This window comes from Ambystoma mexicanum, chromosome 1p (genome assembly GCF_040938575.1).
Source record: "Ambystoma mexicanum isolate Mex_15411 chromosome 1p, UKY_AmexF1_1, whole genome shotgun sequence".
Taxonomy (NCBI): Eukaryota; Metazoa; Chordata; class Amphibia; order Caudata; family Ambystomatidae; genus Ambystoma; species Ambystoma mexicanum.
In genome coordinates, this window is record NC_090921.1 from 540,547,526 (window position 1) to 540,574,845 (window position 27,320).

Genomic DNA, 27,320 nt, shown 5'->3' on the forward strand with positions numbered 1-27,320 from the left:
TGGGCAGGCCATTTCCCACTACTTGCAACCTTTGCTGAACAAAATATGTCCCTAGTGGGGAAGACCGGCCAGGGATAGAGAACCAATTCGGAGGGGATGAAAGGATAAAAGGAGACCACACAAAGTAGGAAGTCCTCTATGAAAGTCTCCTTCAAAAAGGTGCTCCCCTGCTCCGCCAGAACCATCAAGGAAAACATCGCCTCCCTTGCGCCAGCCCTGGCCGATTTCTGTAATCACTCCATTGCCACTGGCTCCTTCCTGCTACCCCCTCAAACGCTCCGTTGTGCATCCTCTCCTCAAAAAGCCCTCTGCCGACCCCTTCTTCGCAGCTAACTACCCCCCTATCTCCATTACCCCCTTCCTGGACAAATGCCTCCAGAAGTTGGTCATCTCCCAACTGATCCAACACGCTGAATCTGTTGATTGTCTCCACGACCATCAGTCTGGCTTCAGAGCAGCCAGAGGCACAGAAACTGCTCTCCTGAACACCCGTGAAGACTTGCTCTCTAATCTCGATTCAAATTCTCCATCGGTTCTTATCCTCCTATATCTTGCCTCTGTCTTCAACACAGTTAATCATGTCACCCTGACAAATGGGCTTTGTGACACCAATCACGGGCCTGGCAACTTGACTGGTTGTCCTCATTCCTCTCCGGCCAACCTTCCCAGGTTCAACTGGGCCCTTTTCTCTCCCCTATCACTCTTCAAATGCGCCGTCCCTCATGGCTCTATCCTTTCGCTGTGGCTCTTCAACATCTACCTTGCCCCTCTCGCCAACCTCATCTCATCCTCTCCTCACTCGAGTGTTATTCAGATGACACGCAGCTCCCCTTCAAGTTTCCCTCTTCCTCCCCACTCATCCCTGACTGACTTCTAGTCAGTCATGGTTTTCTGCCATGATCTCTGGCCTAATGCCAGTAAGATTGAGATCCTGCTCATTGCGACCCCAGCTCCCTCCTTCCCTCTGGCCGCCCTATATGGGTCCCCTTCCCTCACCCGCTTGTAAGGCAAAAAACCTTGGTGTCCTCTTTGACTCCTCGCTCTCCTTACATCGCAGACCTTACCAAGAAGGCCCACTATCAGCTGCACCTCCTCAAAGGCATTCTCCCTTTCCTCACCTTCCCCTAGAAACTCAATGTCTCCAGAGCTCTGGTCCTCTCTAGGCTGGACTACTGCAACAGCCTCTTCCCTCCATCTTCCTTTACCCTCCCTTTGCCCCCTTCAACTAAACCAGAATAGAATTGCAAGACTTATCCTTGGCCTCAAGCCAAGGTTCTGCATCTTTCTAGGCCTACAATCTCTCCACTGGCTTCCGGTTGCTGCTAGGATCAAATTCAAGACCCTCTGCATCATCCACAAGGCTTTCTGGGGCCTGGGACCCGCTACATCCAACTCCCCATCCCTAAATACCTTCCAGCTAGAGCCCTTCAGTCTTCTAGCTCCAACTCTCTGCAGATCAGACGCTTCTCTAAGCAGAGTGTGGGGGGTAGATCTCTCTCCTCCGCAAGAGCTTCCCTCTGTAATAGTCTCCCTGCCCCTCTCAGGCTTGAGCCAGATCTCCTTAAGTTATGGAAGCTCCTCTCCACCCTCTATCTTCTTCCTTTCCTCTCCCACCTCCTCCTAACACCCCTGTCTGCTGTAATCACCGTCTCCCTGGTTCCATCCGAGTTCTACAGGGCCCCAGGCCCCCCAACCCAGTCCAACCCCCTCCTCGCACTAAGCATTCTGACCCTCACCCAGTACAGCCATGCAATGCAATCCCTGGACCTTGCCCTTCTGGCCTCTTACCACTCGTCTAGCCCCTGTTAACCTCTTCACCCCCCTGCACCACCCTCCCATTTTCAATTGCACTCTGTTCTCTTTACCCTGTACTTGCCCTTCCCACCCATGCACTTCAGACCAGCACTCCCCACCCCTCTCCTCCGCACTTCATTTTACTGCACTTGCACAATCCAAATACCAGAAGGTCTAGTGGGACCGTTATTGTCATATTTTGCCCTTGCCACCCCCCTTTTTGTCTTGTGACACCTTAAAACACCATTTATTGTATAGGCGCCTTACAAATATCCAATAAATAGGAAGAATCAGCAGTAAAAAGGAGAGAGGAGTCACATCAAAGGGTTGTGACGAGGTCTAGAGAGTATGAGACATCAGAGGGACAAAGGAGAAGAGGGGAGAGGGGAAACGAGGTAGGAGGGAATTGTTGAGGAGCAAGATATAGAGGAGAGAAACGGAAAGTGAGTGTGAGAGAAAACAAAGATATGACCTAGGGCCTTCAGATATCCATGGCAACCCGGTAAGCAATTGTTTCTCCCCAGGATACATATCCTCCATCTACAAACCATGGGCTAAGGACGCCTGGGTTAGGAAGGAGGTTAAGTGGTATGACCACAGCACCCATTGAAAGCTCAACAAAAACCCTTGAACCATCTTTCGACGTTCGATTGTTTCTTGAGCAACCTGTGACAACTTGTAACAGTCCTTCTTGGGTGAGGAGTGCAGAATATTTTTAATGCTTTTGCAATCGCATGTGGTAGAAAGCAGACAATAAGCCAATGTTAAAGAATATATTGGCTTCTCCCAACTGCATTACGTCTCACTAATGTTAGGCAACAGCCATCAGCGATTATTAATAATATCTAGTTTGTATAAAGCGCTGCAAACCTGCAGCTATCCAGCACTGAAACAGTTGATATTATCCCACAGCGTGGTACTCAATTTATCGACCTCAGCCTTCTGAGGTCGATAAATTGAGTACCACGCTGTGGGATAAAAGGCGGAGTTGGCCCTGCCGGGATTCGAACCTGCATCAGCAGGCTGCGCACAAATGTCAGAATGAGTGCTGAACTTGCTGTGCTATCTAACTTGCTCAAAATCACCATACCCAAGTATAGTCCCTTCTGAGATAGACCGTTAACTCTACACTTGCCGCCCATGCAACCATTAGCGTCAAGCTGTAATGTAAACATTGATTCAGAGATGTACACTGCACACAACGGGTATCTACTTGCTAACTGTCCCCTCTCCCCTCCCAGGGTTGCAGTAACAGTTCTTAATGTAAATGGCACGCGAACCATACTGCCAAACAACCCAGATGAAAACTTCTGGAAAAAGGTTTGTACAAAGTGTCCATGTTACAGTGGCCATGGACTTATTGAGCTTCAGTGTTGACTCGTTATGAACATTCTCTGGGTCGCTCCAGAGCAGGTGAACTGCATTTTGTCCTGTGACAAACTTTAATCTGGCATTTATGGCCCATTTGCAGAGACTGGCAACAGCATAATCAAGAAGGGGAGGGGGGGGGGGTTAATTTTACCTCTAGACAAAGCAGCGGCATGAAGCTTTTACTTCCAACAAATTCCCCCAGACATCCTGTAATCAAGTATTATAATAGTACAGTCAGGACATGTTTACACAGGATTCAAGAAACTGAGCATGGGATTTCCTGAATAGCATTAGTAGAACGACTATCACTGAAGTTCCAGCAGGGAAGGGACATTAGATGCATCAGGCAAATAAAAACCTCCAAAACAACAGATGGTGCTGCTTGTGTGTCCCCAGTTATATACAAAAAAATGGGTACACTCCGCACACGAGGGAACGTGACAAACTTACTTGTTAGTGATGCACACAGCATCATACGCACACTTCACATCATCTTCTGTCATTCCCTCAAGCTTCTTACTGGAGGGCAGAACGTCAAGTGTGGCTTCCTAGGGAACACAGGATTACATACAAGGAATGAGTACTGTAAGCTTTGTAGTAAGGGCTAGTACAAAGGAGGTGGATTAAAAGGGAAGATTGGACACAGCCCATAAAAGAGATGCAACATGGAGGGGGATGTTTAGTAGATAGTAAGAAGTGAAAGAAGGTGACAAAGTAAAACATCAGGCAAGAGAAGAAAAAAGGAGCAAGAAGGATGGATATAAATTGAAAGGTGAAGGAAAGGTGAGGAGGGGAAGTGGTAGTGGGAATGGGAGATTAGGATCTATCGAAAATATGCTCATGGGACAGTGGAGGAAAATATTACAAAGGAGAGCGTGGTTAAAGAAAATGGTGGAGCAAGGGAGAGGTGGAGGAGATCGCGAATAAAGACTATTAGCGCCTCGCTGCAGTTTACCTGTGCTTTAATCTGGTGCTTCCAGCCGATTCCAATCTCTGTGCTTGCATTATTGAGTTGGCCCAGAATCCAGCTGTGGGCCCTTTGGTAGGGACTACCATTCTGAGCGATCACAGGACCACGAAGCTTCACCAGATGCCTGTCACTTGCTGCAATGTTGGGATCAGGGTTTATGCTGCCAGAATCAGGGCACTGGGCGGAAACATGGGAGAACATCACAATTTTACCACCTTCATTTCATTTTTCAGATGATGAAATTTATTTCTTCTCAGAGTTCTCCATGAAGGGATTAGCATGTAATGGCACAAACCACACATGGATGTTGCACATTCTGTTTTTAAAAAGGTTATGTTGGAAATAATTCCAAGTCAAAAAGATGTTAAGCAGGCTTCCAAAACATGATAAAAAGGCGTGTGTTTGTTAATTTGTATGGCGCACCAAACCCAAAAGGTAACAGGGCGCTACAGAGAACAGGAAATAAGATTGCTTAAAAACTTAGTTGCAGGCACAGTATAAGCATACGCATTACATCACATGATGAATCGGTCAAATAATATACATATGTACAGTGAGGTTAGAAGGTGAGGAATGGTGCCTAGATTACTACTCTTGGGAGGTCATCGGAGTGTAGCCATGCGAGTATGTTCCGTCTAAAGCTGTAGTAAGACTGGTCTGCACTAATGTCAAGTGGGAGATCATTCCAATATTTGGCTGCCTTAACTGGGAAGCTGCTGCCGCCTGTTTTTTTAAGTCTGAATTTGGGCATCTGGAGGCAGAAGGAGTTGACGGTTCTGGTGGGGCGTGTGGAAGTTTTTCTCACAATTCTTGCTGCCAGGTAAGGGGGGGGCTGCATTATTAAGGCATTTTAAGGTGAGAGATGCTGTCTTCAGTGAGATTCTATCGCACATTTTAAGCCATTTGTATTGTCTTCTGGTGTTGGAGATGTGATCTTTAGAAGGTAAGTTAAGGGCAGTTGTAAGGGCATTGTTTTGCAATATTTTCAATTTGTCTATGTGTCTATGATGTATTTGTTAGCTCCCAAATACAGAGCATTACAATAGTCAAGTTTGGAGAGTATAAGGGCGTTGGCGATGATACAACTGGCTTGGGTAAGGAAGGCTTGGCTTGCCCAATGAGCTTGCACGTGTAGTTTGTAGAGGATGTAAGGGAGTTAACTTGTTTCTTTGATGTTAGGGTTGAGTCAAGGAGAAAGCCTAATGTTTTTACTGTTTTGGAGACTGTGATTATATTGCCATCAATGTTAAATGTTGAGTAGTTAGGGCTGAGTTTTTTTAGGTTGGCAGTGGATCCGAGGAGTAGGATTTCGGTCTCATCATTCAGGCATAGTCCATGTGTGGCCATCCATCCCTGAATGATGATATATTTTGTTTACCAAGGCCGTATCCGTATCGAAATTGGCCGAAAGGGGAATGAGGATCTGAGTGTCATCTGCGTAATTAGTGTAGGTGACACCCAGTCTGTCCAATTTGTCGAATAGGGGCTTGGTAAAGATGTTGTATAGAGTTGGCGATACACAAGAACCTTGGGTACACCACAGGTTATTTTAATGAGGTCTGCTGATGCCAGTGGGGAGAAGACTCATTGTGCGGTTATCCAAGAATGATTGGATCCAGGCTATAGCCTCATTAGAACAGTGGGCAGCCGATGCCAGGTGTTTGCACAGGACTACGTGATCCACCAGGTCAAAGGCTGCCAACGGGTCAAGGAGGAGTAACATGGCAGGGTTTCCCTTGTCATTGAATTCGTCAATCTGTACTTTAAGATCAATTAAGGCTGTTTCTGTGCCGTGCTGTGGTCTGAATCCTGATTGGCGGGTACCTAGCAGATGGTTAGTTTCAAGATAGTGCTGGATTTGTAGATATGCTACTCTGTCTATTATCTTGAGGAGAAATGGTACCATGGTGATGGGTCTATAGTTGGTAGGAATGGCAGGATCTAGAGTTTGCTTCTTGAGGAGGGGTAGAACCCAGGTTACTAGGGATGGTGTTGGAGGAGAAGGAGGCATTGATCAATTTGGTTATGAATGTGGCTAGGTCTCTTGCTGCATCCTTAATTAGCTGGGCTGGGCAGCTGTCACCCTTACAGTTGGAAGGTTTGAGGAATGCAATAATCTTTTTGGTTTCCAAGATGGATATTTTTTTGAATTTGAAAGGGTCGAGGCTAGGTGAGTTGGTGGATATGGGGATGGAGCTAAGATGTTTCAATGGGGGTTAGGGAATCTTTAAGGCAATTTTGGTTTGGAGTGTTTTAATTGTATTTGCTAGGGCATTTTGGATGCTGGTGCACCATTGTTTGTCTTTAGCAATGTTGTCAGGTGGTGGTACTGGGGATTCCAGCTCCCTTAAAATGGTAAATAATTCTCTAGTGTTGGAGGTTGCATTGCAGATTCTTTCATTAAAGAGATTTTTTTTAGTGAGTAGGATTTCTTTTTTGTATTTGTTGGCAAAAAGTCTTAGTTTCCGTTTATTTTCCTCAGATGGGGTATGGCGCCATATAGTCTCTAATTTTCTTTTTTGCATTCTTAGCTCTTTTAGGTGTGGGGTGAACCAGGCATTTAGGTGAGCTTGTTGTTTACTTTTTTGAAGTTTTAAAGGGGCAATTGTGTCTAATGCTATTTTTATAGCATTATTGTAGCTTTCTACCAGGAGATCAGGGTGCTGGTTGTTTGGGAGCACATTGATAGTAGGTAGAAACAATGGCAGGAGATTGTCTGGGGTTATATTTTTTTGGGCTCTCGTGGGTACGGGGGTGCCATAATTTTCTCTTTGGTGAATTGTTTATTAAGTATTAATGTAAAGTTGATGAGGTAGTGGTCTGACCAGAGTTGGGGGGTGATTTTAGCGATGGCGGTATCACAATTCAGGGTGGCGACCCAGTCCAGGGTCCTTCCTTTGTTGTGGGTTGGGAACATTTTGGTTTAGGCCGTGTTCAGCTAACATAGTGGCTATAGATTGGGCTTGTTTGTCGTCTGGCTCGTTAAATCCTAAATTCAGACCGCCTAGTAATAAGATTTGTGAGGAGTCTTTGGTGTTATTAGCTAAGAGACTGGATAGATCTTCAAAGGTCCCAATGGGGCCGGGTGGCCTATATATTAGGTATATTGTTAGTGTGTGGCGTTGGAAATGGGCAGTTTGGCTATGAGGAGTTTGAATGATTTGAGGGGAGATGAAGTTTGTAGTCTAATGGCGAGGTCAGTTTTAGCTATGATAGCTAAACCCCTCCTTTGATGTTCGGTCGGTCCATTCTAATTAATTGGTCATTTTCCAGGGATAGCTAGGGAGAGTGCAGGACCTGCAGCTTCGTGTAACCATGATTCGGTGACTGCCAGGAGGTCAAGTTTTTCGGATAGCAGGGTGTCTGCTATTTCAGTGGCGTGAGCCACTAAGGACCTGGCATTGATCAAGGCGCTAGATAGAATGGTTACCTTGGGTGTGTTCTGGATTTTTATTGGAATGGGCTTAGGCTGAGTAGCATTATTACAAGGTATAGTTAGGTTGGGGTACGACTTGGTGTACCGAGGGGTCAGTTTATGTTGGTTAATTGCCTTGTTGTGATATATAGGCTCATAGATGCGGGGTAGTCTAGCTCGAAGTCTATTGTTTCTGTCCATAGTGAGGCACAGTGCATGTTTATGGGAGGGCATGATAGTAGCAATGCTGAATAAGGGGAGGCACAGTAGAGATGCTAACTGGGTTTTATTGGGGGCACATCGTAATGGGTAGTAGTGGAGCGCAACGTTATTTAGCTCAGGTTTGGCCAGGGGCATGGGCTGGTGCCAGGTTTACTAGGATATGAGGGCAGCTCAGTGACTGACAGTAAGCTGTTTCCAGCGGGCGCATAAATCTGGTAATTGGTTATTTCAGATAAGCATGCTTACAGTGGCTAACGTTAGGATTAGCAGTGGGCTTGGTCAGGGGGACATATAGTGGCTGGCAATGGCAATAGGCAATTTCAGTGATGCATAAAGCTGGGTAGGGAATGCTGACTAGGTCAAAGGAGCACAGTTAGCTATAGTATCATTGGGCGACATGGGCTAGTACACAATATACTAGCTCAGGGCAGGGAGAGTAGACTAGAGCACAGTAGATAGCTCAGGCAGGCAAAATGATCAGGGCAGGCAAGGTGGGCTAGTGCACAGTAGGTAGCTTTGTGTGTGCAGGCAATAGGCAGATTCAACATTAGCTAGGTATACACACAATAGGCAAGTTCAAGTGGCACAGAGATTAAATACATATGGTAGGCAGGTTCAAAGGCACAGAGGCTAGTGCACACAATAGGCCAGTTCAAGTGGCACAGAGATTAAATACATATGGTAGGCAGGTTCAAAGGCACAGAGGCTAAATACCCACAATAGGCCAGTTCAAGTGGCACAGAGATTAAATACATATGGTAGGCAGGTTCAAAGGCACAGAGGCTAGTGCACACAATAGGCCAGTTCAAGTGGCACAGATATTAAATACATATGGTAGGCAGGTTCAAAGGCACAGAGGCTAAATACCCACAATAGGCCAGTTCAAGTGGCACAGAGATTAAATACACATGGTAGGCAGGTTCAGATGGCACAAAAGGCTAGTGCATACAATAGGCAGGTTCAGCATTAGCTAAGGTGCAGATTCAGCAGTGGAAAGGGCGCGCACCGTTGGGATGTGCAACTTAGTCCGAGTTAGTTCGGATCCACATAGTGGATAGGTAGGCGGTTAGTTGGCGTGGGTACAGGGCTATGATTTAGCATATGGCCTGATATTTAGCTACAAAAGTAATCACACGGGTGGGCAAGATTAAATGTGCACCAGACGGAAATATTGCCATTAGCATAATATGCAAGCGTTCATAGTCTGTAGTTAATGTAGGGGCATAGCAAAAATAACATTGACAATTTCCACGGCAATGACGCGCAAAGCATTAATGCGCACGTTGTGTTGTGCTGAGTTCGATAGATGGCAGCGTGCGTTTGGGAGATCAAGAGTCAGCGGCAATAGAAAAAGTCTTATGGCAGGTTACTGCGGGTGCAGGGGAAGTGAGCAGCGCGTGTGGAAGTCGGGCGTCGGATTGCAATGCCTCAGTCGGTCTCGTGCATTGGGATGCATAGAGTTTGAAGAATGCGACAATGTGGCACGTTAGGCAGGCAACGTTGGGACAGTAAACACAGCGATATGGGAGCAAATGAAAACATGTATTGTAGGCGCAGTATGTAGATATAGTTAGATAGTAGGGGCAGATCTTACCAGGGTAGTGGCAGCGCACAGTGCCCAGAGCACGGCCCCAGACAGGCTCACGACAGGTCGTGTGCCTTGGTCTGGTGCCTTCGTGTGGGCTGGCTTGAGCCTGCCTGCTCCCAATTGGTTGCTGAAGTAGGCTAGGAGCCAATGGGGGAAGGCGATAGGGCCTGGTGTTGCTCTGGTGTTTAATTTAGGATTAAAGCTTCACTGGCAGACCCAATACCCTCCTCATGTGGCATATTGTTGGATAATCCCAACACATCTGCAGTTACTGTAATCGAATACTGCAATCAAATACATGTAATTTGTTTGAAGTGCCATTGTGGACATGTCTAAATAGGGCAGACGACCAAAACATTAAAAGAAAGTAAATGAACACAAAACATTTTAAAAATTCAAACCAACAAATCACATTCGTCTGAAAAGCATCTGGTCAAGTTTTACAGAGGTGAATAACATTAGTCAACACAAGACTTGTGTTCAAACTAGCATTGCGACATTCAAGACCATGGTATAAAGATTTCACACTGGTACAAAAGTGAATCTTTTAGGATTCATATTTTACTATTTTTCCAAAATAAATGAGCAATAAGAAAGGTCAAGTTGTTATTAGATTTGGGAGGGCTAATTTTGTATTTAGATTATTAGATCTATTAGGACAGGGAAATGTTGACACTTTATGTAGTCGGTCATCGATGTCCAATTCCTGTTTGAACAATCTTTGCAATTTCCTGGCCTCATTGCAAGGGAGGTGAGAGCACAATTGCAGCATGAGACATTGTACCTGCACTGCAGACAGGTTAAGATGCCTGCAGGGTCCTGAACGCTAGCGATAAGGCAAGTAGTGCACATTGCTGACACCATATTGTGCAGTTATATTAAGTGCATTAACATCATTTATGGTGGCTTTCTAGTGCTACGGACTAGAGCCTAAATGCAACAATGGGACATAGAAAAGTTCTAGAGAATATAGAAAAACCTCCAAGGCTCTTCTAAACTGGTAATGTTCTTCTATACCGGAAAGTGGTTATGAGAGAATTCCACATGGAAGCTGTGATTGCCTATACGCTTTAATCTTGCTTTTGGAATGATGGTAGAGAATAGCTACGTTGCAGGCCATTCCATGCTCTGCTCGTGATGCAGAGATACTTCACATGCAGCAGGTGAAGTGGCTTCATTGCCGGAATAACGTGGTTGAAGCTTGTAGCCTCAACAATAGAATGCATGTGTGTCCGTTTTCTGCAGTCTCAGTAACTGGATCAGTAAAGTCTTGGACTGTAAAATTGTCTTTTCAACATTATAATAGCAAAAATATCTTTCTTGACCACTGCATCAACCTGGGGTGCTAGGATTGAATTTGCATCAATGAGGATTCTTAAGGGTCAGTTGAAGACTTGCCAGTTGTGGGGCCAACATACTGAATGGCCAGAAGCCAGTCTGTTTACATAGGACCATCCTCTCGGGCTTCACTGTGTTCATTTAAAATTTAGGATTGGCAATATTTAATTTAAAAATCAGAGAAAAAATAATGTGACAGCAACATTTTTCATTAGTTTGCTAAATGGAACTAAAATAAATATTGAATAAAATTCGGGGACATAGTCGAGCCCAGCAGCACTTCATACTCCAGTGGACAAACTTTTCCTGAGAGGAGACAGGGAGCCCATCTGTTGACACCCTGCGAAGGAGGAATGGAGCCTTTCCAACTCCATATCTACACATCCTATTCAGAGTAGTCTGTCTACTAGAAGCTTGTGTTAGGCCATGCCAATGGCTGAAGACTGATCTAAGAACACTAGCAGGTCCCTCATTTGCTCCGGAGATGGAGGTTGGGGAAGACTGACTTGGTTGTGCAGAGGTCTGAAGACAGCCTGTAAAGGGTCCTGTATGCGCTTGGACTCAAAGTTCTGTAGCTTGGGTACCACCTACTTCTCATTTGGATCAGTCCCATGAGCATTTAGACATTGTTCGAATGTTTGAGCAGTCCTGTGGGTTAGGCAATTGTTTTATTTCGGGGGGTTTATTGGCGTCAATCCTCTGCTCAAGTTTAGATTGTTCAGGAATATTCCTGAAGATAACAAATTAGGGAAAAGTGGTCAGAAGTCAATGAAAAAAATGAAATGTGACAAAGGACTGTAAACACTATGAAAAGCAAACCATGACAGTGTTCAATTAGGGAAAAGAGAGACTCTGCACATTAACAGAAGGTCCATCACAGATCGCAAGAAGCGGTTATAATAACTGGATCACCTAGAATCCCAAGAGGTCATCTCATACGTTTATTCGAAAATGAGCATACACATTATTCCAGGTGACACCCCACCTTGAGGCCAGGGTCCGATTCCTCCATTTCTGATGATGGTAGGTCAGCAGACAGCAATGACAACATTGAATCAGCGGACATGGTACTCAGAGAGGAAGGATTCCTCTTGTGACCTGGGTTCTAAAGAAAGAGAAAAAATCTGTAATCAAAACATTACCAACTGATCAGTGCCTCCAACTACACCATCCCCCAGCTTCTTGTGCCACATTTTGTTTGCCTGCTGCTATAACTTATAAGAACCAATCTAGTTTCCTGAATACACCCCACAAAACGGCCGCAAAATCATCTGACATTCCTTTGTCAGCATAGAAGGGAGTAGTTTCTTACCTGTAACTCCATTTCTCCAGCGTTGGTATCCATCATGGATTCACATGCTGTGAATATTCCCCGTCGTCAGGCTGGGAACCTATGTCATTTTAACCTAGCGTTTCCCTATGGAAAACTTTGACACTTCAGTGTCCGATCAACGTCCTTTTTGGGTGCTTTAGTCCCCACCAATAGGACGTAGGGTATAAATAGCCCCACCCCTGCAGCTTCCCTTCAGATTTTAACATCCAAAGTAGATTGCCTGCAGGGGTGGCCAGAGGGCGCATGTGAATCCATGAAAGATACCAACACTGGAAAAATGGAGTTACAGGTAAGAAACTACTCCTTTCTCCAGCATTGGATCCTTCATGGATTCACATGCTGTGAATAGATTACATAGCAGTACCAATCATGCATGGCAGAGTGTAAAGGCAAACCAATATAGAAACAGAATCACATACGTGAGACAAAGAAACCCATCCAGTGATCAAGTTCAAAACAAATACCCCAAAGCTGCAGGGCTTACCTTATTGAAACAGGTGTTGCAGGACCGCCCGTCCCACCTGCACATCCTCACCATGCTGCTGCTCCAGACAGTAATGCCGGGTAAAGGTATGCGGTCCCACCCAGGAGGCCGCCTGGCAAATGTCCACCAGCGGAATCCCTGACCATAATGCTGCGGACAAAGCCGTAGACCTTGTTGAGTGTGCCCTCGGAGACTTTCCCAAAGGCTTACCAGCTTTAGTGTGGCAGAACGAAATAGCTGAGGACACCCAACGAGAAAGTCCTTGTTTGGAGATTGCCTGTCCTTTGACGGACGGCCCATAAGCCACAAACAGCTGTTTCGATTGTCTGAAATCTTGAGTACTATTCAAATAAAACTTTAATACCGGATTGGTAGCCAACACAACCTTGTCCTTCAAGAACCTCAAGTATGGAGGGTCCACAACCAATGCTTGCAACTCTAATATCCTTCTGGCCGAAGTAATGGCCACCAGAAAAGCCACCTTCCATGACAAAAACTGCAAAGGAGTAGTCGACATCGGTTCAAACGGCGGTCTGATCAGACCCGAGAGAACCACATTAAGGCTCCACACCAGCAGAAACTTCTTGACTGGAAGAAAAGTACATAACAACCCCTTCAAGAAATGCTTGATTAGACGATCACTAAACAGGGGCGCCGCATGTCGCCTCCCAGTAAATCTAGAAATCGCTGCCAAGTGTACCTTTATGGAGGATATCATCAGTCCTTTTCGCCAACTGCAACAGGTAGGGAAGAACTTGCTCCAGTGAAATGTTCAAAGGGTCCACCCTCAGCTGATCCTTACACCACATACAAAACATTTTCTATTTACATGCAAAGCAGACATTCGTGGACGGTGCTCTTGCCACCTCCAAAATTCGCTGACAGTCACTGGAAAGCCTTAGCAGGCCAAACTCTGAGTAGTCCGGAGCCAAGCCATCAGGCTGAGAGATCCTGGATTGTGGTGTCATACAGAGCCCTTGTCCTGAAGCAGAAGGTCCGGCGTCACGTCCGGCTTCACCACGGACAGATGAAGGAGATCCGAGAACCACAGCTGCCTGGCCCAGAACGGAGCCACCAGAATCACACGGCATGGGCATCTCCGAATCCACTGGAGGGTCCGTCGAATGAGGGGAAACGGAGGAAAGGCATAAGTGAACCGGCCTGTCCACGGGAAAGAGAACGCATCCCCTAGAGACTCGGGGTGAGGCCACCTGCTGGCGAACTCCCTGCACTGTTTGTTCTGCCTCGTTGCGAAGAGATCCAACTGAGGATAGCCCCATTTCTGGAAGATCATGGACACTTGTTGCTCCTTCAGCTGCCATTCGTGGAGCTGGCCTACATCCCTGCTGAGCGCATCTGCGTGCACATTCAACACTCCCGGCAGATGAAACGCCACAATGCCAATGTCGTGCAACAGAGCCCAATGCCAAAGTTCCTGTGCTTCTTTCGTCAGCACCCTGGAATGCGTGCCCCCCCCCCCCGGTTTCCTGCAATAAAACATTGTGGTGGTATTGTCGGTAAACACCCTCACCACCGAACCGCATATGCGCGGCAGGAACGATTTTAGGGCCCAATGTACCGCTCTCAACTCGAGCACATTGATGTGGAAGCGAGACTTCAACCGAGACCACAGGCCTGGAACCTGTGAGCCGCGGAGATGCACCCCAATCCTGTCTGAGAGGCATCCGCCACAATTGTAAATTGGAACTCCGGTTCAGCAATGGCATGCCCCGAACCAGACTGAGCACTGCTACCAGCAAAGAGCTTCCACCAGACTGCCGTAGATCACCACCTTGTCGGACCACGAGCCACGACTGAGCCCACCGGTCCGCGAGGAACTCCTCCACCAGCCTCATGAAGAGACGGCAACAGCGGAATGCATGACGCCATGGCCCCCAGCAGTGACATGTAGGTCCGGACCGACACCCTTGCACCAATCTTCCACTCTGCCGCCCTTGGCCGGAGCTTCATTACCCTCTCGCCCGAGGGCTTCACAATTCCAAGATGAGTCTGAAACTCTGGCCTCAGAAACACCAAGTCCTTGAAAGGGGATAGAAAGGACGTATCGAAGTTTATGGCGAAGCCTAGCTGTTGCAACAGCTGCATGGTAGCGCCGAGACTTTCCTGCGCCTCCCCTGGCGACGAACCACGCACCAGCCAGTCGTCCAGGTAAATGTCATGACCTTCTCGTCGGAGCCAAGCCGCCACTGGCGCCAAACATTTTGTAAATGTCCTGGGGACGACTTTAAACCAAACGGGAGTACCTGAAACTGGTAATGATCTTCTCCTACGACAAACCGCAGAAACTTACGGTGCCGTCGATGCATTGGAATGTGGAAGTATGCGTCCTGTAAATCCAATGACGCCAGAAACTCATTAGTTGATGAGCCAGACGGCTGTACCGACCGAATTACTTCCTGAAGAGTGAGCATCTTGAACTTCAGGCGTTGCAGAGTCTTGTTCAACCCGAAGATCCAGAATGGGTTTCTTCACCACAAAGTAACAGGAATAAACCCCTTGGCCTTTCTCGGCCACCGGAACCAATTCTATAGCCCCTTTCTGTAGCATAAGTACAACCTCCTCCAGCAGGATGTGAAGGTGTGGTTGCACGGCATACACTGGAGGAATGGAAACCGGGAAACACAAACTCCAGCGAGTGGCCCAGACGCACCGTGTCCCACACCCAACGGTCCGACGTAATCTTGCACCACTCGTCCACGTGCATTGCAACCCTGACCCCCAGCAGATTGCCCTGAAGACAGTCATTGTTGTGGCTTAGCCCGTCTCCCCTTAGAGGAGGAGGGCTGTGCATCCCCTTTCCTTGAGGCCTGAAAGTCCCGACTCTTCTGCACCGACTGCGCCCATCTCCAATATCCCTGGGAGGAATAACCAGACCGACCGTAACCCTGGTCTCTGGTGGAAGTAAACCGGGCATTACCCGAAGCCCCTCGGAACAGACGAAAGGAGCGAAAAGAGCGCCCACTCTGTAAAGCTCCCAACGATTTAGCAGTCTCAGTGTCTTCCTTCATCCCTTTGAGGGCCTCATCAATTTTGTCGCCAAACAAATGCTCCCCTCACAGGGCATGTCGAGAACCTTATAATGCACCTCCGGGCGAAAGTATGTGCACTTAACCCAGGCTTGGCGATGCAGCACTACTCTGTTAATCTGCTTAAAGCTGGACTCCGCTAGATCAACAGCAATGTTAATACTGTGATTGGAAGCTTCCTCCCCTTCACGCACCAAAAGCATGGCGGTCTTGCGATGCTCCTCCGGTAGATGTTTCAAAATAGGTGGCTAGCCGATGCCACATCTCACTATCATAGCGCGCCATGATCGCTAAGGAATTGGCCGCCTTCACCGTCGTCGCCCCAACAATCAAAACCTTCTTCCCAAAGGCATCATGTCTCCTGGCTTCACTGTCCGGTGGAGTAACACACTTGTGTAGACTCCGGGCCTTACGGCTGGCCGCCAACACCACAGACTCAGGAGTGGGCTGCAACACTAAGCACTTCAGGTTAGATTCCGGGGCCTTGAACTTTTTCTCCAGCCTACCTTTGACAGCCAGTTCCAAGAATGGATGTTGCATCGTGCGCAGGCCCTCCTGCCACACGTGGTCCAGCATAGGCACGGAGAATACAGCTTTCCGTCTCTTGCCCATGTGGTCGAACAGGAAGCACTCCTTCCGCTCTTCCTCAGGAGTCAACCCAAATTCCACACACACCTTAGCCATCATGGCGTGGAAAGCCCCAACATCATTGAGAGGGGATGGTTGCGCTGGACTACGAGGCTGTTCCACCTCCCCGTCCGTATCCCACGCCGCGTCCCTCGTCAGCGATGAAGAACCAGTAGACATGGTGTCCCGAGGCACACTGTCCAACTCCGGCAGTTCACCCTCCTCAGCGTAGGAACGTGGACGATCTTCACTCACCGGCAGAGGCACTGGCAACCCAGCCGTAGCCGACGAACGTGGAGGAACGCCAGCAGCGTCCGTGACAGACCTCACCGGGACCACATTCAGAGGGCGGGTAACCTCGCATCCAGCTGTCCCAACAAGGATTGTAGCGTGGACAGAACCTGGAGCGACAAAATAGCCTGCGGGTTCACCAGCGGGTAACTAGCCGGACCAGCACCCATGCCCCCCGTCGTAGTCAACCTCCGAGGACACCGAAAAAGCAGCCGTCTCTTGATGTAGAATAGTGTCAGGCATAAGCGAGTCAAAGGCAGAAGACTGCCGCGCGCCACTCGTTGGCATCAAGCCATCCGTATCCATCCTCGACGATGAGAAAAGCATCGGGCCTTTATCAAACCCTGTCGTCGCCGGAGCTGGACCGGTGCTTATATGACTCCCTGCTAGAGGACGAGCTGTGATGGTCCCCTGAAGAGGAGCACTTCGACGAGTCTTTCTTGGCCTTCTCCTGCGACGCCGACTTCTCGGGCATACCTCTAGACCCTCGGGAATGGTCCAACCGACCATGCTTGGACGAAACCGTACCCTTTGACAATTGCTTACTCGAAGAGGTTCTACCACTCTACCCGACCTTCGACCCAGGAGCAGGACGAGATTACTTAGCCGGTGTCTCAGCAGACGCCGCCCGGCGATGTTCCGCCACCTGTACAGGCCCCTCAGAGGACAGGCTCCAGACCGACCCCACCTGCGAGGCGGGATAGGTGCCCTCATTAAGCCAACAAACCAACCGCCGATTGCGGTCCTTAAGAGTCTTTTGCGAAAATACTCTACAAATCTCGCAAGAGTCGGCAGAGTGATGGGGGTAAAGACAGTAGAGGCAATCCATATGCCCGTCACCCTCATACACCTGCAACCCACAAGTCGCACAGGGCCAGAACAGAGACTTTTGGAGCCCCAGAAGCCATCTCAATACCAATAGCACACACACACGTGCAAAAAACACAACGAACACGAGGTGATCCAACAGTTTGGAGATGGTTGAAATCTGAAGGGAAGCCGCGGGGCGGGCTATTTATACCCTGCTTCCTATTGGTGGGGACTAAAGCACCCAAAAAGGACATTGCTAGGACACTGAAGTGTTGAAGTTTTCCATAGGAAAACGCTAGGTTAAAATGACCGAGGTTCCAAGCCTGACGACGGGGAATATTCACAGCATGTGAATCCATGAAAGATCCAATGCTGAAGAATGGTTCGATCTTACACTTCAAACTCTGAGGCGAGCTGCCTTAATTCATCACCTCGCAGGTCTCCTGCTTTGTCCCCCACTCAGTGGGATGAATGTAAACCCTGTTTGGCAGCCAACTATAAAAGTAAGATGGCAAGTGAGCCTGCCCTATGCACACTGCACGTTTCTGGTCATGCTGCAGCAGAAAGACTATCCCAATTTTCCAAAATGAACACCAACTCTAGTTCCTCATACTGCCCTCTCAGGCAAACACTATCGATAACAAACATCTGAAATTGTGACATTAGCAAAACCTACTTAGAAAGCAGTCACAGGTTTCACAGACCAATTGTACCAATAACATTATACTGAGATGTGCACCAAAGTGGAAAATTGAGAAAAATTCAAAAATTATTCTCTATAAAGAAAACCCCAAGTAATTCAACAAGGACAAAAAGTCCATAATCATTGTTTAAGTCACATACCTGCCAACTAAATTAGTTCAGAACCTCATTACAATATAGTTTCATTTTACCAGTTTACACGTTGGAGAGGTAGAAGGTAAAATGTGCATCAAAAACCTGAGAATCCTACTTGTATTGTTGCTACACCTATTAGAATGCCTTCTTACTGTTGGCATTCAGCTGCAGTTTCCCATGTGTTTTCACCAATACACAGTAACTTGGGCAGCTCCATTTCTCAAGAGCGATAGTTTGTAATGGTGGAGCGTATTGTGAACCTAAGAACCTAAGGTTCTTGCCTGCATATATTGTATTGAGTTGATCAATCATGTACTGTCCTGTTTACACATCTAAATCTCAGCGGCAAGCTATTTGGATATTGTCCATGGCATGCTAGCTAGTTAGCCATTATACAGTGGCACTGGTATCTAGGACTCATTTTAATCACCAGCAATTTAAATAAACTATGTGTATTGACTAAAGTAGCGAAATGGCACATTGAACCTCTGAATCATAAATAGTTGCTGAATTTGAAGATTGTAAGAAGAGTTTTCCTGCATTTTCACACAAACAGCCTGCACAGATCATCAAATAAGATTTAAATTACTTTTCTTCAGAATATAAAACTACAGATTTCTCCATTACCACATCCATTGTTACATACATGGCTCCAACATGGGATATTTATTTCACGAGTACACGTACAATTCTACTTCATTAGTACAGTCCTGGTCTTCTGTAAGTGATTACTCCTGGAGAAATGGCCATTTCTTTTTCTATATTTAGTACTTTTTAGGTTGCTCACTGCTAAAGATTTCGATTGTATTATTATGTGGAGTTTGGTGCGGATTGTTCTACTGTGGGGGGAGTGATAAGAAAAAGAAAATCGTGTGTTCCCACCACATTACCCACACCCCTTAAAATATTTTGGCCCCAATGTATCTTTGATGCATGCATTACAAAGCCTTTCCAGGTACAGTCTACCACCATTTCACCATTTGGTGGTTCCTTGCAATTCAATGGGCGTGGAAGCACTCGCACCTTCATGCTCTGGCGCTGAACGCAGACACGCTGCAAGTGGGACGAGTGTGTGATGCATGTGTTCTGTAGCATGTTCAGGCACCCGTCGCTTGGTAGCAGCGGAGGCTGTGGGGCTGAAAGCTTACCCGGTGCACCCGTGATACATTGATGTTCACAGATCAAACACCAAATTGTGTGTGCTATATCAATTAGGTGACTCCGAAATCAACAGGATCTCAGGATTTGATCCACCACAGTTACTTTTAATGTGTTCAATAAATAGTGCATTTTGCACCTGTGTTATTGATTTATTGTTTGTGATTTAATTCAATTTACCCCCTGCTTTCACTTAACTATTTTTTCATGCATCCACTGATGGTTTAGGGACATATTAGTTTATTATTTCATATTTTGCAGACCTTCACAGATGCCCTTTCGTTTCTGCCAGGTAAATTGATACAGGTTGTGCGTCTGGAGAGGAATCATTTCAACTGACATCAGCAAACCGCATCACATTTCCTTTTTTGGACTGATGGGAATGATAACCGAAACAATTTACCAAGTGGTAAGAAAAAAGTGACATTTGGGGTCAATGCTTTGAGAGAGTTGTGGTTTCCTTAAATTGCTTTGGACCTACAGTGAAATGAACAGAGGTTTCCAATGCACCCAGGTTGTTGGGTGTGTGGGAGTGGGCAATGTTTTCTCAGCACTCCATGTTCTACAACACCTCGCACATCACTCACCGCGCCAGGTACACATGCAGGAATGGTTCTTGTTCTGCATTACTTAATTGCAGCCAACTGAGGAGGTGAAACGTACTGCCTCTAATTATCCCTGCCCACCCTGCACTTAAATTCCCTCACCTGGAAGGGGGACCCACAGTTAAAGGTCTGAGCGAATCGAGGGCCTTAACAAAGGCCCCAGGGCATTACCTAACATGGTGAGGGGCTTATTTCCATTAGTACCCCGGCATGTTGGACTGGGGTACTTAAATCAACTTCCTTCAGTTGAGACACTCTGCCGTTTCGCAAATGAAGAAAAAAAAAACGCCCACCAACGCCCGTCAGTTCTCCCTTTCCATGGTGGCCATTGAAAAAAATAGAAAAAAATTAGAAAAAAAGCAAACAAATAAGATGGCGGCCATTAAAAAATAGGAAAAAATAAAGAAAATGGCTACCTTGGAAAGGGAGAAGGACTACGTATGTAGTCCTTCTCCCTTTCCATGGCAGCATGTCCCAGATTGGGAGCCGGCGTGCCGGGGACAGAAGTGTACCCGTCGCGTCTGCTCGCGAAACGGAACAAAAAAGCAGAAGTTAAGTGGGGGGGGAGCGAATCTGTGGAAAAGGAAGACAGGGGATATGGGGGTAGAGCATCTACTTTTTCCATGACGGGGAAGATGGTGGCCTCCAGTCCTGAGGAGGCTCAGAGTGGCAGGATTACCGTCTGGTAATGCCCCCATTCTGAGCTTCCTCATTGGCTGCGAGGTCGCCACCCCCCCATCCCCCTTCGCTGTGTACCAATAGACTATAATCCAGTCCCTTGACAACTTTAGGTTAGCTCTTTAATTTTGAGTTGACAATTGTGGGCCTAGCACCATATATGTTGCTCCTTCCCTCAGTCGCTGGTTGCTATTATGCGTATTAGACCAACACCTACACATTACATTTGCACCACTTATGCCAGCAAGTGCATTGCAGTTGTCATGATTGCCAATCAACTCCATAATGGAAGCCTCAGCCAGCATCTATGGTCATTGACGGGGCAGCATTAAGATTGGGATAGGACAGCTGGAGCAATAGACCACTTTAGCCAGAAAAAACTGAATATGAAAGCTTCATGAAATAGACAATTTTTTCTTTGCACCCAGCCTACGTTATTTCCATGTACATAGAGCATATAATATTGTAGTGGAGTTGGTCATTATTGTGAGCACTGCTCATTGGAACACAAACATTGCTTTGAGAAGATGACCACAGTTGAACCAATTAGCAGATTTATAGCAGCAGCTGTATAGAGAAACACGATACCTCTTCAGGGGTATCAAGCAGCAGTACTCAGCCGGGCAGGGCATACATTAAACTTTGAAATAAGGCTACAGTTCAAGGATTATGTTTACAATAAATATTTGCAGGTGGTCGTGGGGCAGAACCCCCCCGGACCATGCAAGCTACAAGGTCGTATCCAAAGATGCAGTGCAGGTGTACCAGAGGGTGCACTTGTCCATTGCATGAAAAAGACCAGACATTGCCTCACCTCGCAACATATAACAGACAGGTAACAGACAGCCACTGCAAGTTCAACAACACTTTTACTCAGGTCTATCTTGAGGGTTTTTGGGATCCAGAGTAGAGACAGATTCGGGCACAACTCAAAACCAAAGGTGGAATGAGGTGAGAGGTACCCCCTAAGAATACCCTATTGAACGAGAACGGTGCACGGTGTATGTGCTGTAGCACACAGTATATGACAGGGATTTGATGCTACAGTATGCAGACAGTACACAGATAAGCATAATAAAATGACAACACAGGAATTTCTGGGTTTGGTCGAACCTCCCTCTCTATTTTCCATTACAAACTCAACCGAGATTAACAGCGATTATGTTTATGATTGTTTTTCTTTACAGAAGGGCCATAGCTGGGAAGCTTTTTGCACTAGTGGATTAGATTTGGAGGGTTTGCCACTCCAGATTGGTCCCAGATTTCCAGAGGGGCAAGAGGTTGTTTGTCACGAACTGTCAGAGGAATGAACACCGAGTGAAAGCTGAACTGTTGCAGCTTCCAGACAAGCATCAATTGAAATGTGGCTGATGTTCACTAAGCTGTAGAAGCAAAGGAGCTTTTGTGACATTCCATCATAGTGCACAGACTCAAACACTAACAACTTGGTGGGGTGCAAAGGGTGCCTTCTCTCATCTGCGAACTTGAAATGCTTGAAGAGAGTGATGCTGAAGCAGAGGCGGTACCAGCTGCCATACCAAACAGAACCCATAATGACCCCTCGTTGATTTCCTCCCAGCTCTTCTGCAGTCTAACTACCAAACCTTTCCACCTGCTCCCAACCAAGTATTGCCATCTTCTAATCTGCTCCCATCTAGGTACCCCCATTCTCACCCTCACCCATGCAGGTCCCACAGGTTCCTTGCCCTGTCACCAGCCCTTTGGTACCAATGACTACTAGCCCCTTTCCAGTTTCATTCCCCATGTGTCCCATGCCCATAGCTCTGTAGATCTAAGGAATTAGTCTAGGTACTCCATTACCAAATTGTACACAGAACATAGGTTAAGTCATTTCTTGTAAGCACGTCCGATGCTATATGGTTCACATACTGTGGAAACATTTTGTCACGTGAGTTTGTGCACTGGTGCAAGCAAGTGACCTTTGATGGTTAGGACAACAATGCAGGACTTCCTGTTCAGAGGACCACCATGCTTGCCATTGTACACTCCATGCCAGAGGATGAACCAACAGAGCCTTTTTGGAATACATGTAAACAATTGTTTCAGATGCAAAGGTGGAACCATGGCCCCCTGCCTCCTACCCCTTTCACTTCCCTCCCCCTTCACCTGCATTAGCCCCAGTGACTGGCCTACTGGCAGCCGCCCCCGTATACCCCTATTTAGGCTGATTGTTTCTTACTCCTCCTTCAATTCTATTATGCACTGGGCAACATTCACCTCAACTACTGGGCGACACTATCCCACGGTGTACAGTATTCTGAACCCTAAACTGCATACACTTCAGTTTACTGCACACACCTGTGCTCTTGGCCCCTCAAAACATTTGTCTCTGTTGCTAGACATATTAAAGGAACATAACATGCTATCAATTTGATTATACAATGTACTTATTAATTCTATTAGCATTTGGAATACCAAGCACAAAAAAGCCCCTTCAGCTTGGCACTCACCTCTAGCCCGATGATAGTAGTCATTAAAGACACAACAGGTTAAGTAGCTCACCTATTAATACCTTGAGTTGTGAAGCACGCAGCAGCACACAAGGATCACCACATCTTTATAAGTCACCATGCAGTCTGCTTGGACAAAACTTTGAGCGCATAGGAAGCATGCTTACAGTCTAGTGCCACACCATGCAGAGAATGGAAAGGTGCCGTTTCGCTTTATCAAATAATGGGGAAATTATAATAAAATAGGTCACTCCACTTAGTGACCTAGATCAAATTTTCCCCAGGCATGGGGGTCACATTAGTAGAAAAGGGTGCGTCGACTGATATTACAAATGTTTAAGGCAGGCACTGCCGATGCTCAAACACTGAGTAAAGGCATATGGTACTGCCCACAAATATTTTATCACATATATAGAAGACAACAGTATGTGGTTCTAAAGTTAATGAACATTTTAATTGTGCTTGCATGTACGGATTGCTTATTATACCTGTGTACTGAATAAAAACAATTTCTCAATTTAACTAAATCATGTTTTAGAGGGCACCCGTGTTGCAGACTTTTAATGGTTGGAGGACTAGGACTTGAAACAGTTTTTCTTGTTGTCTTGCGGCTATTCTATGTATGCTGGCAAATGGCTCAGACTACAATAGAATAGTCAACCCGGAATGGTCTTATCCAGTGTTGGTATCACTCTCCGGCCCGCCTTGCCTCCCGTCCCCCCCCCTTCCCAAATCATCCCACCCTCCTTCACATCCCCTACCCTTCCCCTTTTCAAACACCAAGCCAGAGGAGCACGGTGGCGAGCCAACCGCCCTAGGACCACTGCTCCCCGAACCCCACCACCGACCAACCTACATTGACCATGCACGCCCCCCTCACTACCATACCGGCACACCCCGGCCTGCAATCATGAACCCCACGCTCTTCCCACTAACCCCTGCCATTATCCCCTACCGACCACACCCCTTCCCCTCCCTAAATACTGCACGCCTAGCCCTAGCAAGAACAGAAGCCTCATCCCTCTCCCCCTCCGAACCCCCACCCTCTCTCACACACCAATCGCAACAAAGACACTAAAGAGGAAACGTACCTGTCCCCCTCAATCTCTCACCACTCATCGCCTTCCCTGTCTCGACCCACCACCTCATTCCCCCACTCACCACCATCCCCCCCTCGCTTCACCCTTCCTGAAACCCCTCGCCCTCAATTTCTCACCGACTGCAACTGAAACTCCTAACCGCCCACACCCTACCTTCAAATCCCCCCTGCCAAAACACAAGCACCTTAACACACACATCCAACCACTCCCACCCAAAACCTGCCAACTTTTCTGCTCGCCCACTTTTCCCATCTATCATCAATCACCCCACAGCTCTCCCTCTTCAGTTTCCAGCCACTCCCCCACCCCCTCCCACTGCAGCTCCAACACCAGCCTCACCTACCGAAGTGAATTGCATCCTATTTAATGCCCGATACGTAGCAAAAAACAGACAGCATCTTTGACCTCCCCGCCTCTGACAAGCCAGACCTGGTTTTCATCACCGAAACCTGGTTCTTTGACGACTTCACCCCAGTCGCCTATGAAGCTTCCCCCCCTAACCCCCCCTCTCTCCCCCCCCCCCCCCCCGACTACTCCCTCATCCCACTGAACCGTCCCTCTAGAGGTGGGGGAATAGCATTCGTCTTCAAGTCTCACCTCCACGCCTCAATCATCGACAATCAACCATCTAAACGCCCCCCCTGACCCCTGTCATCTGGTCCAATTACTTAATTGTTTCTTTCGCCATTTACTTACCCGACCCGATTGCCGTACTCTAATCTGAAACCCGAATCTACGCAAATGCTGGAAAAAACTAAATCCATCCTGACCTAGCCGACGCACTCCTCCAGTCTCCTCCACCTACCTGCCAACCCAATAAACAACTATCCCCCAACGCCTTTGACTCGTGGCTCAACACCTCATTAATGCGCCTCACACCCTCTTGCAAACCATCAGCCCGCCGTGGCCTGTTCCCTGTGACCACTAAACTATATAAATACCTAGAACGCAAATGGCAGAAAGACAAAACCCAAGAGAGCAGAGCCAACTTGGCCCGACACCATCAGTACAAGGCCGAAATCCGGAAAGCAAAAAAAGCCCAATGCAACTCCCGAATCCTAAACTGCAAAAACCCCAGCAAAGAACTTCACAAAATCATCTTTGAATTCACCAAACCGGCATGCACTACCACTGTCCAGACCCCCTCACAATCACTGTGCGACTCACTCACTCTCCACTTTTACGCCACAGCTCTCGAAAGAACAAATGCACTAACCACCAAACTAGCTCTCTTACATCCACCAGGCAACCCTCCCCCATTCCGACCAACCCCCCGCCTGCGACCACCACGCAATCAACATTCGTTTCCTTTAGTCCAATATCACCCGACCAATTTCTCAAACTTCTCTCCTCCCGCAAACCATCCGGCTCTCCGCTAGACCCTTGCCCCACCACAACCCTCAAGGAAATGTTCGCCTCTACCTGCGCAGGAGAACATGCAAGATACATCATAAAGGACTCCCTTTCCTCAGGTATTTTTCCCCGACGCATTCAAAACGGTTCATGTCAAACCTCTATTAAAAAAATCTTCCCTCGACCCTCTCGAACCCAAAAACTACCGCCCCATCTCAAACACCAGGGTCCTTGCCAAACTCATTGACCGAACCGCCTACTCCCAACTAAATGCCTTTGTTGAAGCCAACAATCTCCTAGACCCCGTGCAATCAGGTTTCAGAGCCCGTCACTGAACCGAAACCACCCTAACTTCAATCTGGGATGACTTTAAAATCACGGCAGACTCTGCGCCTTTGACACCATCAATCACTCAATCCTCCTTGACCGCCTCCACTCCCTAGGAATTTTTAGAACCGCTCTCAAATGGATAGCCTCATTCCTCAAAGAAAGGTACCAAATAACAATACTATCCACCTATTCCTCCCAAGCCCGACCAGTCGACACGGGAGTCCCACAAGGAGCATGCCTATCTGCCTCCTGTTCAATCTCTACTTAACCACCCTCCCACCAATAATTCGTTCACACAAGATCCTGTGTTACAACTACGCGGATGACACTCAACTAATTCTAAAACTCCTGAACTCAAAACGCAACTGCCGACCTGACCTCGCTTCCTGCCTCCTTGACATAGAGCTCTGGATGACCCAAACCCACCTCTTGTTAAATCCCTCCAAAACTGAAATCATGGTATGTGGCAACTCCAAACTTCTTCCACACCCACTACCCTGGCCATCCGCCATGGGCAACTCACCCACTCCCTCTAACTCAGTAAAAAACCTTGGATGCACCCTTGACTCTGACCTAACACTCTCGCGCCAAGTCAACAACGTCTCAAAGTCCTGCCACTACCACCTTAAAACTGCTAGGCGCATCTTTCCATATCTTTTCTTTCCCAACAGACTCTCCGCGGTCCAATCAATTGTTATATCAAGACTGGACTACGCAAACCCCCTCTACCTCGGAATCCATGCTTACCAACTGAATAAACTTCAAAGGGCCCAAAACGCCGCAGCCAAACTGCTACTTGTGCTTGGCCCAAGAGACCACATCGCCCCAGCCCTTAAGACTCTGCACTGGCTTCCAGTCGCCCGAAGGGTGACTTTCAAAACCTTATGCATTTCTCATCGAGCATTGCATAAATCCAGACCTCAATATCTTCAAGACAAGCTAAAACCCTATCACTCTCCACATCCCCTAAGATCAAGCTCAGCCAGCCTCCTAGTCATACCTAAAACAAACTCAGTCAGATTAGGCGGATCATCATTCTCAGCCTTGGCCCCCACGCTGTGGAACGCACTCCCACCCCACATCCGCCTAACTGAAGATCTAATGTCCTTCCGCAAACTACTGAAAACGTGGCTCTTCCCCTAAAACCAACCCGTACGCAATCTAACCCAAACAGAATAACAGCAGCTCAATGACACCAATCCAACAAACTACTAGATCCTGAATAACAATAAGACAAATAACATTACAACATCAAGACCCATGTGAGAAATCGATAACTAATAACCGCTAATGTAAACTAAAAGGACAAACAGAATAGAACGAGTAAAGTAGTCCAAAGCAGTGAAGTGGTAAAAAGGACAAATTGCACGGAAACTGTAATGAAGCTTAAATTAATGTAATGTGTGCAATGGACAAAATTAACAAAAACGGGCAAAATGAATAAAGAGAAGAGGATGGAAAAATGAATCCAAGAGACTGATCTATACACAGACAGATA

The 27,320-nt window shown here is 47.1% G+C and overlaps 1 protein-coding gene across 1 annotated transcript in view; it reads right to left on the minus strand.

The window, feature by feature from the left end:
• LOC138575296 (unconventional myosin-Vb-like) overlaps nucleotides 1–27,320 on the minus strand; it is a 1,749,675-nt gene that overhangs the window by 384,325 nt on the left and 1,338,030 nt on the right. Inside the window, exons 25-27 of the mRNA XM_069649473.1 lie at nucleotides 11,684–11,803; nucleotides 4,121–4,312; nucleotides 3,616–3,713 (exon numbers count right to left, since the gene is read on the minus strand). Coding sequence (XP_069505574.1) covers nucleotides 3,616–3,713; nucleotides 4,121–4,312; nucleotides 11,684–11,803 — 410 coding nt within the window. The remainder of the gene's footprint in view (nucleotides 1–3,615; nucleotides 3,714–4,120; nucleotides 4,313–11,683; nucleotides 11,804–27,320) is intronic.